Genomic DNA, 18,659 nt, shown 5'->3' on the forward strand with positions numbered 1-18,659 from the left:
AAACTCTTCAACTGCAAAAAGTTCCCAGTGACTTAATATTCTTAGCTGCCTCCTGCTTGAAATCTTCGTCAGACTGAAAGCAATTAAGTTGTCAGTGTTAAAGAGTGCCATTTGTTCAGTTCCACTTTTGTATTGGAAGCTTGGCTGGCCTTTATTATGGGTCCCTGTGCATGCTTCTTAATATTTTGAAGAGAAGTGATATCCAGGAACACTTCTGTGCATACTTCCCTGGCAATTAATAATGAGGAATGTATTTTGTTAAAATATATAGCTCTGAGTTTTGATCTGGCCTTCTGCTGCCTTTTTCTTGCTTTATGTTTTTATGTTGATTTAATTTAGCTGATAAACTAGTAAATCCCTGATCAATTTTATTGAAGGGCAGGATGTATATCCTATTTAATAAACATAAATTTCATTAACGTAATTATGCAATTCTCTCAGTAACCTAGGAGCTCACTGTTGAACACTTAAGGATGCTGGCAACTCTATCTGATCTCTAGGGTTTGGGTTTTTAGTTTCCCTCTTCAGCTGCTTCTCCGACTTGAACTTAAAAAAAGCTATGATGGAAAACAAATACATTTTTGTGGAAAACCATTTTTGGTGGTTCATCCTTCGCTCTACAACCCCTGCATCTGGTCCAGACGGTACAGAACATTCTGTAGGAGATTTAAGGCCAGCACTGGGACTGCAGGGAGGGAAGGGGAATTGCTGAAAATGGCATTTTTCCACAGATAGCGTGCCATCACTTTGGGCTTTACTGCCATCTAGCATCCGAAGGCAAGAATGCACTCGAGTTAAAACCTGGGCCTCAGGCCCTTCCCACTCCAGTCTTCATTCTTGCCTTCGTCCGAGGCAGTTGGACCCTAAAAGGCAGCGGCTCCTCCCGGCTGCCCCTTAAACCCTGCAGAGGCTCTTTTTAGGCTGCCCGATCTCCTGGCCGCCATTTTTATTTTAGTTTCGCTTTTGTTTCTGATGTTTTCCTAGTTTTGCGGCCTGTGAGGCCTGCTTAGCCTGAGCAAGCTGTGTTTAAGTGATACCACACCTTCCCCATTGTGTGTGTGTATCTACTTATGTGCACCATATTCTGAGGCAAGCCCCTTTTTTCTGGTGGTGCTCTAGTTTCTTCAGTGCACATTGGTGGTACCACACTTTCCCCATTGTGTGCGTGTATCTAGCCCTGGCCACGCTGCGCTTTAAAAGCACTTTTTTCCTGGCAGTGTACTGTAGCGGTCTCGCACCTTCCCCATTGTGTGCATGTACGTAGCTGGTGGCCAATATTGCATCTCTACTTCCCTTTTTGGAGTCCTGATTGCTTAGTGTGGCATCAATACTTGCATTGTGGGCGTGTACCCATTTATTTTTGGATGCCATAGTGAACTTAGTCAATTTTCTCTTGGCATCTTGCTTCCCAGTGTGCATCCTGCTCCTTACCATCTTACAGCACAGAACTGGCACTTCACCTTCCCCATTGTGTGCGTGATCCAGAACCTGATATGGCAGATCAGAATCCAGAGGTGGCACAAACTTCAGGGGCAAGTCGTCAGGGCATCGCCCCACCTCCACATAAACCATCTAAACATAAGCACACTAAAGCCAAGACTAAACACCTGTCTGCCAACGGTGCGCACAAGAGGGCACAATATGTCTCGGCCCCGATCCTGGAGAAGACTGCGCAAGAAGCCATACCTGCTCTCTTTCAGTCTCCTTCTGGGTCATCGGACGATGAATTTGAAGGCTTCCCCAGCCAAACTCCTCGCCACTGCGATATCTCCCTTGCTCCTCTGACTCCATCAGTGCAACCTCACCTGCCTACACAGGAGCATTCTGTACCTGCTGCTCCCCCTTCAGGGCTTCAGTTGACTCCAGAATTCCTGCTACAGCTGCGAGAGGTGCTCGGGTGCCTCTCTCAATCTCAACCTCAAGCACAGCTATCCTCTCAGCCTAGAGTCTCGCGGCAGTCCAGTTCTGCACGACAACCTGGCTGTCATGATGATGCCCCTCTACCCTCGCCTAATCCATTCGATGTTTCCAGGGGCAGATTTGGCAGGGAGCCCTCACGGATGGACGACTACTTAAACTTCTTGCAGGGCGACCCTGACGAATGGAGCGGGGAATCTGATCTGGATGAGGACTACTCTTATCGCCTCTTTGACCCGGCTGATTACACACCTCTTTCCCGCAGAGTAATGGACACTCTTGGCATTCAACCAGCACAAACGCAACCTACTGCCCCTCCTGTGAGGGGTGCCAGAGTTCTCAAGTCCCCCAGATCAGTGGATCATTTTATCCCTGTGCCAGATCCCATGAACAAGCTGGTTAGAGAAGAATGGACCCGTCCTCTGCGCCCGCGTCGCTTCTCTCCATTGGCAAACAAGCTGTATACCCTGGCCCCGGAATTCATGTCGTTCCTAAACGTCCCTGGGGTGGACCAACCAATCTCCGATCTAGTTTCTCGGTCTCTCCTCCCAAAAGAGGGAGACTCACAGTTCAAGGATCCCTCTGAGAGGCGGCTAGACTTTGTTCTACGAAAGAACCACGAGGCATCTGTTCATTCCATCCGGGCCTCCGCTGCTGCCTCCATCTTCTCATGGGCCTCCATGATGTGGCTCGATGACCTTTTGGACGACCCTAATCCGGATCCAGCCACGTTAAGAAAGGGCCTACTCAAATTACACAAGGCAGCTGCCTTTGTGGCTGACGCCACGCTGAATGCGACCCATCAAGGAGCACGGGCCCTTGCTGCTGAAATTGTAGCTCATCGTACCCTATGGCTCCGACATTGGGACGCTGACAGTACCGCCAGAACTAACTTGTCTATGGCTCCATACTTGGGCTCTATGCTCTTTGGTGAGGATGCTCTTAAAGCTGTCCTGGTTGACCCCGTTAGCCACAGCCAGAAGAGATGACCACAGACCATTTCGGCGGTTTACTCCTTACTGCTCCTTCCAGCCCTTTTGGGGGGCGTGACCTGGCGGGCGAGGATGGGACGTCAGGTCTACAGATTTCCGCTCCTTCCGGGCACCCTGGCCCAGACAACGCTTCCAGCTCAGAGCCCAATACCAAGGCAGGCAAGCCCCTTCGGCCTCTTATGGCAGAGGAACCCGTCGGCGCAGGCAGTTCTGACGCCATACCCATTGGAGGCAGACTCTCCTTCTACTCAAGCTCCTGGCTCACTCTGACACACATCTTTTGGGTCAGGGTCATATTCACTCAGGGGTACAACACAGAATTTTGGCGGACCCCCCGGACAGATTTTGCCTCTCCCCCATCTCCAAAACACACAGGACGGTTATGCAGGATGCCCTACATCATCTACTAGACATAGCCGCTATAGAGCCAGTACCTCCATCCAAAAGGCTGCAAGGCGTCTACTCCGTTCTCTTCACGGTTCCCAAGCAAGACTCTTCATGGAGGGCGGTCTTAGACCTCAAGTTTGTCAACCGCTTTGTCAAGTACCGCCGCTTCAAGATGGAGTCACTGGCGTCAATCGTGGAAGCTCTGCAACAAGGGGATTTCCTCGCATCCATCAACTTGAAGGACGCTTATTTACACATACCAATTTGTCTGGATCACAGACGATTCCTGAGATTCTCACTGGGCCAGCACCACTTCCAATACCGTGCCATGCCATTTGGCCTCTCCTCGGCTCCTCGAGTCTTTACCAAAGTGATGGCCACCATGGTGGCTTTTCTTCGTCTACAAGGGGTTCATATTTACCCATCTGGACGACCTGCTCCTTCGAGCGTGCTCCTAGGACTTAGCCAGCAGACAACTCCAGTTCACCCTAGAGGCCCTAAACTCTCACGGCTAGCTGGTCAACATCGAGAAGAGTCATCTGCAGCCAACCCAGCGCCTCCAGCACCTGGGGGCCATACTGGACACGTCTCTAGCAATGCTTTTTCTGTCCCCAGACCGTATTGCTTCCATCACAGCCATGGCAACCTTATTGATACATCGCTCCAGGGCAGATGTCATGGTCCTGGCGCAGCTTCTTGGGTCAATGATCTCCACAATTCACGTCGTCCCGTGGGCTCGACATCACACAAGACCTCTACAATGGGCCCTCCTACCCTTTCAGACGGACCTTGCCAAGTCCAACCATCGCGTGATTCTGCTGGACCCATCGCTGAGGGACTCATTCCGCTGGTGGGCAACGACGGCACACCTCAGCAAGGGTACGCCATTTCGGGAGCCAATCAGGGACATAATCACCACAGATGCCAGTCTGGCGGGCTGGGGAGCCCACTGCAACTCCAGTTTTGTCCAGGGCGTGTGGTCCACAGCGGACCTAAGTCACAACATAAACTGGCTGTAGCTCAGGGCTGCTCACCTGGCCCTTCGACACTGCCAGCCACTGTTTTCTCTGCAGCACGTGCTCATCCGTACAGACAATGTCTGTGTGAAATCTCATCTCAATAGACAGGAGGGTACCAGGTCCAGGGCTCTTCAGGCAGAGGTGACCCGAATCTTCAACTGGGCCGAGAACCACCTACTGTCCTTACGGGCGGAACATCTCAGCGGAGTTCTGAACATGACCGCCGATTGGCTCAGCAGGCAGCAGGTCAGCCCGGGAGAATGGAAGCTTCATCTGGCAGTGTTCCACCTTCTCCAGCTCCGGTTTGGCACCCTCTCGGTGGACCTCTTCACCTCCAGCCACAACTGCCAGCTGCCTCGCTACTTCTCGAGGTACCTAGAGCTGATGGCAGAAGCAGTGGATGCACTGATAGCACCTTGGCCAGGCGGGCTACTGTATGCCTTTCCTCCGATATCCCTCCTGGGCAGGACATTGACAAAACTCCGGCACGAAGGGGCTCGGATTCTCCTGATAGCACCGTACTGGCCTCGCCGACCTCCTTTCTCAGACCTTCTCTCAATGTCAGTTGTAGATCCCTGGACCCTTCCTGTCAGGCTGGATCTCCTCGCTCAGGGACCAATTTGGCACCCAGATCCAACCTGGTTGAGTCTGACGGCCTGGCTTTTGAACGGACGCAGCTGAATACGGCCAGACTTTCTCAGGGGGTGATCGACACTATCCTAGCATCGAGACGACCGTCAACAACTAGTATTTACCAGAGTACTTGGCGTGCTTTTTCCAACTGGTGCACCTCCAAGGGTTTTCCAGCATCTCAAGCCACTGTACAGCATGTTCTACAGTTCCTATACAGAGGTCTGACATTGGGACTGCGACAGAACACTCTGCGTCGCCATGCCTCCACCATCTCTTCAATCCTGCCCGTTTCTTCGTCGGCCGCCCCCTTAGGTGCTCACCCGCTCATCAAACACTTCTTAAGAGGGTCCGCCCGCCTCTCTCCAGCTGTGCGCCACCACTTTCCCTCCTGGAGTCTCTCCAAAGTCCTGCAAGCCTTACAGCGCCCTCCGTTTGAACCTCTTGCCTCAGTACCTCTCAGACTGTTGTCCTTCAAATTCCTTTTCCTCGTTGCTATTACTTCTGCGAGGCGGATTTCGGAGCTACAAGCCTTATCATCGGCACATCACCTCTGCATCTTTCATAAGGATTCAGTGGTTCTGAGGCCAGACCCATCCTTCTGTCCCAAGGTCCACTCAGTATTCCACTGTAGCCAGGACATTGTGCTTCCATCATTCTGCCCAAGGCCGGTCCATCCCCTCGAAAAGGCCTGGCATTTGCTGGATGTTAGGAGAGCCCTCAAAATTTACCTCTCTCGTACGCACGACATCAGGCAGACAGAATCCTTATTTGTATCCTTTCACCCTAGGACTTTTGGGGGAAAGGTCTCCAAATCCACTTTGTCCTGTTGGCTACGGGCCTGCATCGCCCTGGCGTATCAGTCCCTTAACTTACCTGTGCCATCTAACATCACGGGTCATTCCACCAGATCAGCGACCGCTTCGGCAGCATTTGTAACTAATGCACCTCTTGCAGACATATGTAGAGCTGCGGTATGGGCTACCCCTAACTCCTTTGTGAAGCATTATAAGATTGATCGCTATGCTTCTGCTGACGCCTCCTTCGGGAGATGTGTCCTCCAACATGTCCTTTCTGAATCGTAAGCTATTTGTAGTTCCTCCCTATTAGGGGGCTGCGTTGGTACATCCCAAAGTGATGGCAGGCTACCTGTGGAAAATGGTCCATTGGACTCACCTGAAGGGTGATTTTCACAGGTACGCCTGCCATCACGTCCCTCCCTTGTGGGGGATTTCTGGATGACTTGTTCCATTTTTTATAGTCTATCTGCTGTATATTTTGTGCTCTGCCCTGTCTTTCCTCAGTTAAAACCTGTATTATTAGGTTACAATTTCTATGGTTTTCCCTGTTTCCACACTTCTACCTGTTTTCCTTGCTGCTGGGGCCTTTGGCCTTTTGTTCCTTTCAGATATGCCACTTCGGACTCGTCGCAAATGAAGACTGGAGTGGGAAGGGCCTGAGGCCCAGGTTTTAACTCGAGTGCATTCTTGCCTTCGTACGCTAGATGGCAGTAAAGCCCAAAGTGATGGCAGGTGTACCTGTGAAGATCACCCTTCAGGTGAGTCCAATGGACCACTCTCCCTTTTCTGCTGAAGGAAGCCTTCTGTTTTCTGAACAGCATCATTGGATACAACCCATGGTTTCCAATCTGGGTTTGTACCAGTAGAAACCATCGTTAAAGTTTGGATTTAACAGCAGAACTATGACTTGCTGGAAGGCAGGGAGAAAGAAAAGGAATCACAGTGCATGAAGGGATTGGGGGGTGAGTTCAAGACTTGCTCATGTAGCATAGTGGTAGCCAACGTGGTGCCCTCCAGATGTTGTTGGACCTCAACTCCCATCATCCCTGACCATTGGTCATCCTGGTTGAGTCTGATGAGAGTTAGTCAAAAACATCTAGAGGCATCATGATGGCTATCCTTGATGTAGTGGTACTATGCCATATATCAATATAAATATTTATAATATACTGCCATATTATATAATAAATAGGATTTCACTTGTTTTCTGCATTTGATTTGAATATCAGTTTCTTTCCTTTTTATTATGATGTACAGCTGGTAATCAATGCTGCATTAGGATTTGACACATTTGTTGTGATGAGACATGGACTGAAGAAACCAAAGCATCAAGAGGTGGGCGATTCTCCCTGCAATAATCCCTCTGGCTCAACTGATCTTTTGGGATCATCGCTCTTTTCAAATATTCCTGGTTACAAACTTGGTTGCTACTTCTGCAATGATGTTGTGGCACCAGGAGATGTAAGTAGACTTCACATATGTTGCTACTTATTGGGTTGTATTTTATGGTTGTTTTTTAATACATCTCTGTACCCTCAGAACAGCACTTTGAAATTACTGTGTTTCCTGAGATCCTTTAAAAGATTTTGGGCGATGACGCAAATAAAAATAACTTGAAAGTATAACATTGTGAAAGCTGCATTCCTTTGTAGTCCACTAGGGATCGGACATTAGATCAACAGTGCACTGTCAGTCGACCAGGATTAGCCATGATAGCAGGAGCCCTTGCTGTAGAATTAATGGTATCCATTTTACAACACCCAGAAGGGTAAGTCACAATTGTGTCGGTGGGGTAATGTTTTTAAAGTTCAAAAGAATAATTCTAGATGTCTGGCCACAAGGTTTATTTTAAAAAAGATTTTGCTGAATTGGTTGCCAAACGGAAAAAAAGGTATTTATTGAAATTTAGAGGTACTTCTTTAAGAAAAGAATAAATGACTGATATTATAACTGTACATAAGTAATCTCATTCAAATAGTTATCTCACTTGTTGCAGAAGAATCTTGTCATGGTGCAAAATGGTAATATAATCTCTTGCTATAAATCTAGGTGGTGGTGTCACATATGACACTGAACCATAAAATGGCCTGCCATTCAACTTGAGAAATGATTAGTATCTCTAAGTCTCTTTAGACTTACTTTTAGAGACTTAGAGATACTAGCCTTTTCTCATTTTTTAAAAAACAAAATTTTCTCCTGAATCAAAAGTGCCTAAGTCTTTAGTCCATACTTATGAATGAATACACACTTCTACTATAGTGCTTTTATAAAAGCTGCTGGTTATCTTGCTTGTAGACTTTAAATCTGTGCCACAATGGAGCAAGATGCGTATATTGTGGCCAGACGCGTTTCGACTTGTGTTTTCAAACACATATTAACAAATTTTCACTTGGATGAAGAGTAATAGGTGCAGGATGGTGCATTTCCATTAATTCATTTTTTATCCAGTTCCTCTGGACAATTTTTATCAACAGCATTCATGTAAAGCCCCCTTGAAATGATTTCAAGGCACTTTTGATTCAGGAGACAATTTTGTTTTTTAAAAAATTTCATATGTATGAATTAATGTTTGTTATTGTTTGTATTAAAAAACCTTTAAAAATCTTGTATTAATTGTAATGACCACATACCCTAACTTTGTGTAAGACACATTTGCATCTGTTATGGTTGATTTTGAACTTTAGATCTTAACATTAAAGTTTGAACACACGCACGCACACATGCACAGGGCCCCACTCATACGGCGGGTTAGATTGCAGACCCCCGCCAAAAAGCGAAAACTGCCGAAAAGCAGATCAGCTGTAGCGCGGGCGTTGGGAACCTAACCTGCTGATTGCTCCTCCAGCATGATCAGCCGTAGCACGCCCTTGTCCTGCTCATTGCCTTCGTCCTGGAAGGGGATGAGCTCATCCGGAGTGCCCAGGTCATTACCACTGCTGTCACCACTGGCTGGCTGCAGCTGAGGCATGGTACGGCAGGGTCCTGGTGTGGCGGGAGGTGCTCCTTGCCACCCCGCTTGCCTCAGCCCAGCCTCCTGCCTCAGCTCCATCCCAGCACCGCTGCTGCCACCGCCCAGGGTTTTGACACTTGCAAGAAGGGGAAGAGGGAGATGAAGAAGAAAAAGAAGGCACCACAGAGCTTTTTTTAATCTTCTTTTGGTGTTGAAGGAATGGGATAGGTGGGAAAGGAAGGGATCGAGGGGAGGTGGCACCCCAGAGGGGGACTGGGAGGGGGGAAGGTGAGCGAGGCAAAATCCCTGAGTTGCTCCTCCAGGAGCTGGCAGGGACCCCTGCCTAGCCCACCCGGGGAAGGTCTAAAATGCGAGCGAGGGGCCGGGATGGAAGAGGAGGAGCTCCCACTGCAAACTGACACCTTGAGCCAGTACTTGGGGAAGGATGGGAGGGGATGGAAACACCCCCTCTCCACCTTCACGGCCACAAACAGGGATGCCCACCACTACCACCCCTACGCCCACACACACACATCCCGCTTGGGGACTTCCCCCCCCACTGCTTCACTCTGCTAACTACCCTTTTCTTCACCACCACCCGTAAATACATAATTTCCTCATATAATACACTTATACTCTCTTCTCCATTTTTATTTTAATTATTGAGCAAACAACATTACAACTGAGGGGAAAGGGGGGGAAACTCTTAAGGGGAAAATGATATTTTGTACAAAATAAAGAGTACAATAAATCAAAAAAGCAGAAAATTGGACCCTCTTGTGTATCTTCTCCGGCATGATCAGCTGTAGTGCGCGATCAGGGGGAGCTACAGCTGATTGCGCTGGAGGAGGAGAAGAAGGGAGCAGAGGACAGGGCTGGCGCCGTATCAGCAGAACGCCGAAAAGCGGGGCCCTACTGTATATATATAATCTATAGGGCAAATACTGTTTCTTTATGTAGGCAAAAAAGTAAACGTTGGTGTCTTTCAGTACCCTCTTTTACAAAGTGAGTTCATTCTAACTGGACCATTTTTAAGTTTGGGATTTAATACCAAACCCTTCAGAGCAGAGAACTACCTCCATCTTTATCGTTAAATCATTTTGAGATTTTTTTAGGAAGTGATTAGTAAATGGAATTAGATAAATAAATGCATCTCTTTTTCCCCTTTTTGTTAGTGGCTATGCTATTGCTAGCAGTAGTGATGACAGAATGAATGAACCTCCCACCTCTCTTGGGCTTGTGCCTCATCAGGTTAGTAAACCAGAAATACATACAATTGCTATGTTATTTTATACAACCATGACAAATGGGCCCAGGTGGTATGTAATGCTAAGGTAAAGCATGGCTAAGCAAGAATGCACAAGCATGAGAGTATGCATAATGTAAGTCGTCGTTGCTTTGCTGCTCCCTAATCCTGCTGCTGCTATACTTACCTGGAGCTAAGTCATGGTTTGGCTTAGTGTAATGAGCCCAGGTTCAGACATGGTATGTTTCCCCTAGGCAAACCTCAAGCAGTAAGCCAAGAACAAACCTTGGCTACATTTCATGGCATATCTGAAGCGAGACTAGCTGTGAGCCCAGGTTCAGATGTAACGTTAAGCAAAACTATGACTTAGCTCTGGGTAGTGTAGCAGCAGCAGGACTGGGAGATAAGAAGCAGCTGCGATTTTTACTGTGAGTACTTGCACACTCACACATTCACACCTAGCTATGATTTGGCTTAGCATTATGTGCAGACAAGGCCAGAGGTAAATGATAACTGAAATGGCATGTGCAGAGTTTAATAATGAAATGCTTTCTCTTGGTAAAAGGACAAGGCACACAACCATGTGTTTTTGTTGTTGGTTATTTGTTGAAAGGTTTTTGAGATTTTTACTATCAGACTCTTTCCTTCCCCCACCCCTCTCAAATTCAGGCTTACATGAATTGAAATCCTAAGACAGGGTCAGTTGATTTAAACTGTAGCCAGGAATGTACATTTCCTTCTGTTAACTTGCTGTCCAATTAATTTGGGTCCATTGGCTAAAAGCCAGGGTGTCACATATTTAACCTCCTATTCTATGACATTGAAACTTAGAACGGAACTCTCCCTGTGTTCTGTAATGAAATGGTAAGACACCAACTATTCCCTCCCTCCCTCTGTTTCTGATACTTTTACTCTTTTCTATAAAAATAAGCAAGGCATCTTATTCTTTGAAAAACATAACATCAATAAAATGATTTTAAAAACAATTTACAGAAACTAATAAAAGCAGCAGTAGTGAAATATTAGTTAGCAGCAATGCCTCAAAAACCATGTTCAGGCCTGGCCAAAAGTGAAAAGCTAGGTGCAGGTCTCTTGGAAGCTGGTTCCATATTCTAGACAGTGCGACTCACAAGGCCACATCTCTAGTGCTCAGGAACATAAGAAGCTGCTTTATAATGAGTCAGACCATCAGGCCATCAAGCTCAGTATTGTTTATATTGACAGGCAGCAGCTCTCCAGTATTTCAGGGAGTGTTTTCTCTCAGGCCTGGAGATGCTGGGGATTGAATTGGGACCTTCTGCATGCAAGGCAGATGCTCTACCATTGAGCTACAGTCCTTCCCCATAATGTGGGATAGACAGACTAGAAAAAGGGCCACAGAGATAGAACGTAGTGCTTGTACAACCTCATATGCTTGAGGCAATAGTTTTGGATACCTTTTCCATGTAAGTTCCTCTAAGTCTTCTCAGGACAAACTGTAAATTCGTCTCCTAGTCAGCCATTGGAATAAATTATCCCAGAGTTGGAGTTACCTTGGAGTTCTTCAGGAATATTCTAGATCAGTGATGTGACAGATGCCTTCTTAGCATAACAAATCTTGATTTGGAATGTATGTTAGACTTAAGAATCCTCTAAATAATCATCCATGTTCTAAACTATATATTGGATAAGTCCTCTTTGGATATGCCATGTTTCTGGGAAGATCCAGTTGTGTTTGCAGTGAGCTGTCCTATATTTCATCAAAGGAACTTGCTTGTTTGTTCGTTTTAGTACATTTCTATCCTGCATATCATTGTCACCAGTGGTGGTGCCCATTGGGACTGGTGGGGCGGAAGGGAGAGAGACCAAAAGTAGGTTGAGTCAGCCAATGAGAGACAGCCAACTAATTTTGTTGCCATCCTCCTCCCTGCTGAGTTCTACAAGAGACAACACTGAGACTAAGGAGGAGGAAGTTGGCAGCCAGTGCTGCCCCTGGACTGCTTGTAAGAAAGAAAGCAGGCAGGTGAAGGAAGGCTGAGGACAGACTGAAGCTGGAGGGGCAGTGCCCCATTTGCCCTAGTGGACTAACCTCCACTGATTGTCATTGGTGCCAGCATGGGTTACAAAATATAAAAACATAAAATGATACAATCAGATTTATATAAAGAACAGGAACAGATACAAATGTCACCTCAAACTATTTTATACTACAAACAGCTTCATCCTTCAACAATTAAGTGACCACTAAATTTGTCTGAGCAAATAGGTATGTTTTCAGTTGGTGTCAAAATGAAAAATTGGTGCTAACTATACCTCAGAGGAGAGGGTATCCCATAAGCAGGATGCCACCACAGAAAAAGTGCTGCTACTATAAGTATATTTATCCCTCAGCTACCTTTTGAGGAGAAATGTGAGCAGCCAGCATAACTTATTACATATGTCAAGCAACTAGTAACCTCAAGATGATGCATGACTCCCACAGAATCATCTCCATTTTTGAACTTTATTCATTAAAATGTAGAGGCAGCTCAGGCTGTGACATCTAGCATACTGTAAGCCCTTCTTTCTTTTTTGTACTTTCTTGCAAGACTTCTGGTTAGTAGAGACCTGTAGTTCTAACATTATGTAAAACAAGGTCACATTCAGTAAGAGAGAGACAGAAAACACTAACGATTATATCCAACTAAATCATTGCATGCAGGGAATGAATTCTGTAAGTGCAACTGAATTTCCACCTCCCTCTTCTGTGTGCCCCCCTGCTACCCCCAGATCTGCTCTGGAGGGTTTGAGAAAACCTGAGAGCAGATTTGGCAACACACAGGAAGAGGAGAGAGAAGTTCTGTTGCACTTGTGGAAAACATTTCATTCATTCATTCATTGTTCATTAAATTTCTATCCTGCTGTTCCTCCCTGAAGGAGCCCAGGATACAACCCAATACTAGTAACTAAGTAAATCCACTTCCTATGTTGTCAAGTTGGCTTTTTATGGAAGAGCTTCCCTTTTTAATTTTTGGTAATGTGACCAATTGATATACCAACACTCAATTTTTAAAACACCACACATTTTTTTGGTGTGTGTTTGCAAGAGATGATGATTGCACAATAATATTTGCATTACAAAATATCCTGTATTTCCTTTTTTCCTTATTTGTATCAACAAATGGTTTCCTCTTGGCTGAGAAGATGATACCATATCCATTTATAATTAAGATTGAGAGTTTTCTTTGGCCCAGAGTTCTTTGTTTTTCATGCTTATCTGAATTAGGGCAAATATAGATGGTGGACCAAAACCTAATTAATTCCATCTTTTCCTCTCGTAGAAATATTTTTTCTTATCATCCTGTAAAATCCTCTTGCTGTGTATCAGTCATCTTGCCATCTGAATGCTACACAAGTTTCCACTTCAAATTGGACTCAAATGTATAGCACCATAAATTAGTAAAGTTGCTTGTTCTCTTTTTACCATAGAATTTCTTAATGTTTATAATTCTGAGCATTGTTGAATACACAGTTCCATTACATTCCCTGTATCTGTCCTAGCATGACTCTGTGGAATAGCATGACTGCTAAGCTCTGCTGAAGAGAGCAGCATAAGAACAATGAGCCTGTGGGCTGTTTGGCCAGTGCAGAGTGGGCTGATCTCTTAACTATGATAAATAGCTTGTTCCTCTCCTCATTGAGCAAACCCTTTCTCTCCCAGCAATAATCATGGTGTAGTTCTAAGAGTACATCTGCCCAAGTACTAAACATGGGTTAACTTTAACGATTAACCACAGTTTGAACCTGGTCTGTAAACACTGTTTAGACCAGTACACGCATAATGGCTAACACTGGAAAGGAAAGGGAGGGGATATTTGCATAGGACAGGTAAGGAGAGGTGGAAAGCACAAGTTCCCAGCTAACTTCTGATACCTTAACTAGAGTTAAATACCGGCAGCAATTACGTATGGCATCTTTGCATATAAGAAGGAAAAGAAATAGGGATTTCCTTGGGTGACTAGCTTTGTTCGCTCTTCGCAAACACTTCCATGACAATGGCACAGGTCACTGTTAGTATTACCAATGACAAGTAGATGCATATGCTTAGGCTTTCTTTTTACTGATAGGCATCACAGTCCTGTGCATATTAACTGGGAAATAAATTCTCGGTTGAACAGCAATTACTTGGAAATTAGTATACATAGGACAGAGCTTTAGACCAGGCACACAGAAATGAGTCTTCTATCATTTATTATTTATTCAATTTATATCCCACCCTTCCTCCCAAAGGTGATCAAGGCAGCAATAATAACCTTTTAATGATAAGCTTCTTGTTACTGAAGCTGAAATTGTTTGTGTTAAAGTGTTCTATCAACATATCAAGACAACTGTGCCATTGGCAGTGGGTTTTTTGGGAGTGATTTATAGATCTTGTCAAAAAGATTTAGGATGCAATGATTCAGAAATAAATGGTGTCCAGTGAGACTGAAATTCTAAATAAATTTATGAATGTTTAGTGTGTTTATATATTAAGGGTGTAAACCTTACTAGTGAGTAAGTTGCACTGAATTCTGTGATACTTACTTTTGAGTAAGCATGCTTAGGGTTGCATTATTAATTGATCATTTAAGAGGCTTTTACTCTTTTGAATGGTGTGCCATCTTCACTGTCCACCATATTCTGTGTCCTGATATTTGATATTACCTTGTGCCTGTAATTTCAGTGGCAAGGTTAATGCCTGATTGGGTTCCAATTTGGTATTTAACTTTTTCTTATTATTTGCCCTCTTCACCATCTTAATATCAGCTCAGTTAATTATTCTTTGCCCACAATATTATTATTATTAGTGTTAGTATTAGTATTTAGATTTATTGCCCAACTTTCACCCGAAGGTCTCAGGGCGGGTCACAACAGTTTTAATATAAATCATTAAAAACGACCTAAAGTCACATCACAAAAAATAGGATAGGTCCTAAATATATACATCTCAGGTGTCAAAGGTCAGGGTAAAGAGGTGTGTCTTCAGTATTCACCAAAAACCAGAGCTTGGAAGATTACTTTTAAAAAGTAATAAATTACAGTTACATGGCCCCAAAAAGTAGTAATTACCGTTACAATTACAATTGCTCTGAAAGTAACTGATTTCTTTACTTTTCCTCCAAAGTAATCACTACAATTACATTTCAGTTACTTAAAAAACACCTACAAGGTGCTGGCCTTTGCTGCTGCACATCTAAGTAGCCTAAAACAAATTAAAAATAAACAAACATACAGAGGTAGTAGAATAATTATTTTTATTCATAAGATAGCAATGGTGGTCTCTCCGCTGGTAAGTGTGGTGGGGAGGAAGGCTGAGGCCACTACTCAGATCTTTGCACGTTAAACCAAGTGCAATCCCCCCCACTCAGCCAGCCAGCATAATCTCTCTCACTTAACCACCTCCCAGACCCTGCCCTGCCACCAACGAAGGCACACTTACCCAAGCAAACATTTTCCCTTGAGATGCAAAAAAGTTAAAATACTGCAAATGCAGCACAGTAGCTAGAGAGGGTGGTGGAGGCCACTTTGTGTGCCAAGTGCAAACACAGTATTCACACACACACATGCAAGCTTTGTCATCTTTCACCTCCACAGTTCTTTATCTCCATGCTGCTGCTGCCTCCTTCTCCTCCTTTATCCATGTTTTTGACCTCCGGCTCCTTTTTCCCTCCACTCCATTCTTCACCACCACTATCCGTTTTTTTAAATAATTGTTTTCTCCACTCCACCCCATCTCACTCTTCACCTCCTCCCTCGTCGCCTCCTACCCATCTATAGAGCATGAGGGAAGAGCGATGCTGCACAGAAGCCCAGTTTGAGGCACATGATTTTCATCCACAAATCCCCCCAAAGTAATGCCCAAAAGTAATGCTGGAAACGTTACAATTACTCCACAAAAGTAGTAAAATTACTCCTAGTTCTATTACAATCAAAATGTGAAGGAATTGCCCACTCGTTACTCAAAAAAGTAATGAATTACAAGTAATTCGTTACTTGTAACTAGTTACTTCCAAGCTCTGCCAAAAACTATACAGTGAAGTTGCCAGACACACTTCTTGAGGAGGGAGTTCCACAACTTAGGGGCTGCTACAGAGTATGCCCTCTTGCAGGCCAACCTCCTTGAGCTTCTGAGGGTGGCGGAACTACCCAAAGGGCTCCCTCTGCTGGTCTTAACACCCAAGAAGGTTTCTAGGGAACAAGCCGGTCTTTCAGATATTTGGGATGTAAGTCATTTAGGGATTTAAACACTAATGTGAGCACCTTAAATTGGGCCTTTAGAATAAAATATCCAATATTATCTTGATAACATTGTCTCTAAAACGACAAAGTTAGGTAGATACAAGCAACTTAAAGAATAATTTAATAGTTTTGTTTCCTTTAAAGCTCCTCTTCCAAATTAAAAAAGCACATCCCTCGTGCACTGAGCATATTGGTACAGTGTAAGAAGTGTGTGACATAAACAGTAGCAGTATTTTTGGTTAATACTATGATTGACCTAACAAAGCACTTGTCAAATTCATCTAGGCTGATTTTTGGAGTTCATACTTATAAGTCTGTCATGTGCAATCTGTTAATATTGATATAAATATATTCTTTAAAAGCTATCCAATTGGTACAGCAATGTTAAAATACTTCTTTGGTTTCAAAAGAATCTAAAGGATATCATAATTTAAATAACAATGGACATATAAATACTAGTTCCAGAAGGTATTACGGATCATGCTGTTTTGAAATAGTTACAAAAAGACATTTAGAATGGAAGGTTTTTGATGCTTTACTCATCTAGAATTAGAACAGATTCACAGATACATCTGTGGATGCTCTATTCATTGTCAGAATAGCATTTGAACTACTGCAAATATACTTAGAAGAACTGGTACGATGTTCCATTCTGGATTAATGATTCCACACAAACATGACTTTTTTTAAAAAAAGGAAAAAAATACCTGGCTTTTAATACACAGATGCCAACTGTAAAACACTTGCTTGAGTGTTATTACTGTGCTAGCCACTGAGGAGGAAAGAGACAAACTAAGAAAGGTGACCCCTTTTATGGGTCCATAGGATCACATTACCTTCTTTGTCTCTCCTAATGGCCTTATTAAAACTGGCTGACTGGAAATTTCAGATGTGCACAAACTTCTGTAATACACAGAATTGGTTAGCATTAAGCAGCAGGAAACAAACAGTATGAACTTTTTCCATGTTAGAATGGCTATATTGTTTAGATTCTTGCAGTACATTTAATAGCAGTTGTCGTAATGGTTTATTTTCTTCACTCAGTTTTTGCTTGCTGTAGTCAAGGTGTTTAAACTCCAGAGGGTGCTGTGTTTCTGTATACAGTGAAATAAAAATGCATGTAAGTTGTCCTACCCACATAACCAAAACACAAGGCATGCCAAGTCAGTTTCTGCAGAAAGGCCTGCTGAAGTCTGTGTACTTGCACCATCAGTAATGGGCATGTTGGCTATATTTTCTTCAAAAGATGGTGTTTGCAGAATTCAGCCAGTACATTATTATTATTCACATGATATTCTTGAATATCTCTTTGCTTTGCAGATTCGAGGTTTTTTATCAAGATTCGATAATGTCCTTCCTGTTAGCCTGGCTTTTGACAAGTGTACTGCCTGTTCTCCCAGAGTAAGTTTGGTTTTTAAAGTAAACTGTTTTTTTAAAGCAATCCTTTTTTTCTTTCCTATATCCTGTGTTGTGTGTTTTTTTCTTTTTGCATGCAAGCCTCATGGGTATCTTAACCTTGGCTCACAAGAAGCAGCTTCCCTTTATTTTGGGGTGTGTACTTTCAGTTCTGAGTATTGTGTTAGAATAAGCCTTTTTTAGCCAATATAATCTTAAATAATTTTCTGGCTTCCTGAAATATTAAACTACCAAATCAATTGTCTTAAATAAAATATTTTTCTTTTACTGTACAAGATGGTCAACAATATGCTTCTTTTTTAGCTCTTTGTTGAAGAGCACCATTGTTACAGATGGCTGGTTTAATTTTTTAAAATATTAGGCATATCGTTCACACAGTTTTTCCAGTCGGGGGGAGATCAGCTAGGGCTAATACTTTTTCAAAATCTTACTGCATCGTTCCGATACCAGTTCCTGCCTTCATCTATCACTCAGTCCATTTCATAGTCCCCCCTGAAGGAAGTCAAACTAACTTCACTTTGCTGACTGGTCCAAATGGGCTTTTTAGCTGTTCCATTTTCATATTCTTATACTAGGACATATTCAAAACTTCTGTATGTTTGTCTCTCTATGTGTATTTTATTATTTGCTAGGTGCTAGATAGATATTGTGCTTATATTACTTCTTAAAAATCTTTTTGAAAAAAATCTGACTTTGTCATTTTTAATAGTCTTTTGTAAGTTCAAGTATGTGCCTTGTGTATCTGTACACTGTGCAATAACAGAACATGGTTCAGGTTTGAATTTTGTCAGTGTAACAGTAGTTCACTTGAAATGTAATGATATGGGACCCAATTACAATAGAACCCACATTTCCCCAAGACCTTTCCTAAACTTCAATACTCACTGTAGCCTATAAGAGCTGCAGGACAACCTCAGTCTAAAGTGGCATGTCCTTAGCCTTTTCTGGTTTTGTGATTACTTCCCATCCTGATGAGTTCTTATCAGTCGGAGACAACTGGCATCTCTTCCTGCCTTGGTTTTGCCTTTTGTCTGATTGTTTCCTAGGTATATTTCCTAAGCACTC

General features: G+C 43.8%; 1 protein-coding gene across 2 annotated transcripts in view; it reads left to right on the top strand.

Moving 5' to 3' along the window:
• The window catches only part of ATG7 (autophagy related 7), a 209,159-nt gene that overhangs the window by 50,308 nt on the left and 140,192 nt on the right, over nt 1-18,659 (top strand). For both annotated transcript variants that reach the window (XM_061618083.1, XM_061618081.1), the window contains exons 13-16: nt 7,003-7,206; nt 7,398-7,513; nt 9,871-9,946; nt 17,499-17,579. In XM_061618083.1, coding sequence (XP_061474067.1) covers nt 7,003-7,206; nt 7,398-7,513; nt 9,871-9,946; nt 17,499-17,579 — 477 coding nt within the window. The remainder of the gene's footprint in view (nt 1-7,002; nt 7,207-7,397; nt 7,514-9,870; nt 9,947-17,498; nt 17,580-18,659) is intronic.

This window comes from Rhineura floridana, chromosome 3 (genome assembly GCF_030035675.1).
Source record: "Rhineura floridana isolate rRhiFlo1 chromosome 3, rRhiFlo1.hap2, whole genome shotgun sequence".
In the NCBI taxonomy this organism is placed as follows: domain Eukaryota; kingdom Metazoa; phylum Chordata; class Lepidosauria; order Squamata; family Rhineuridae; genus Rhineura; species Rhineura floridana.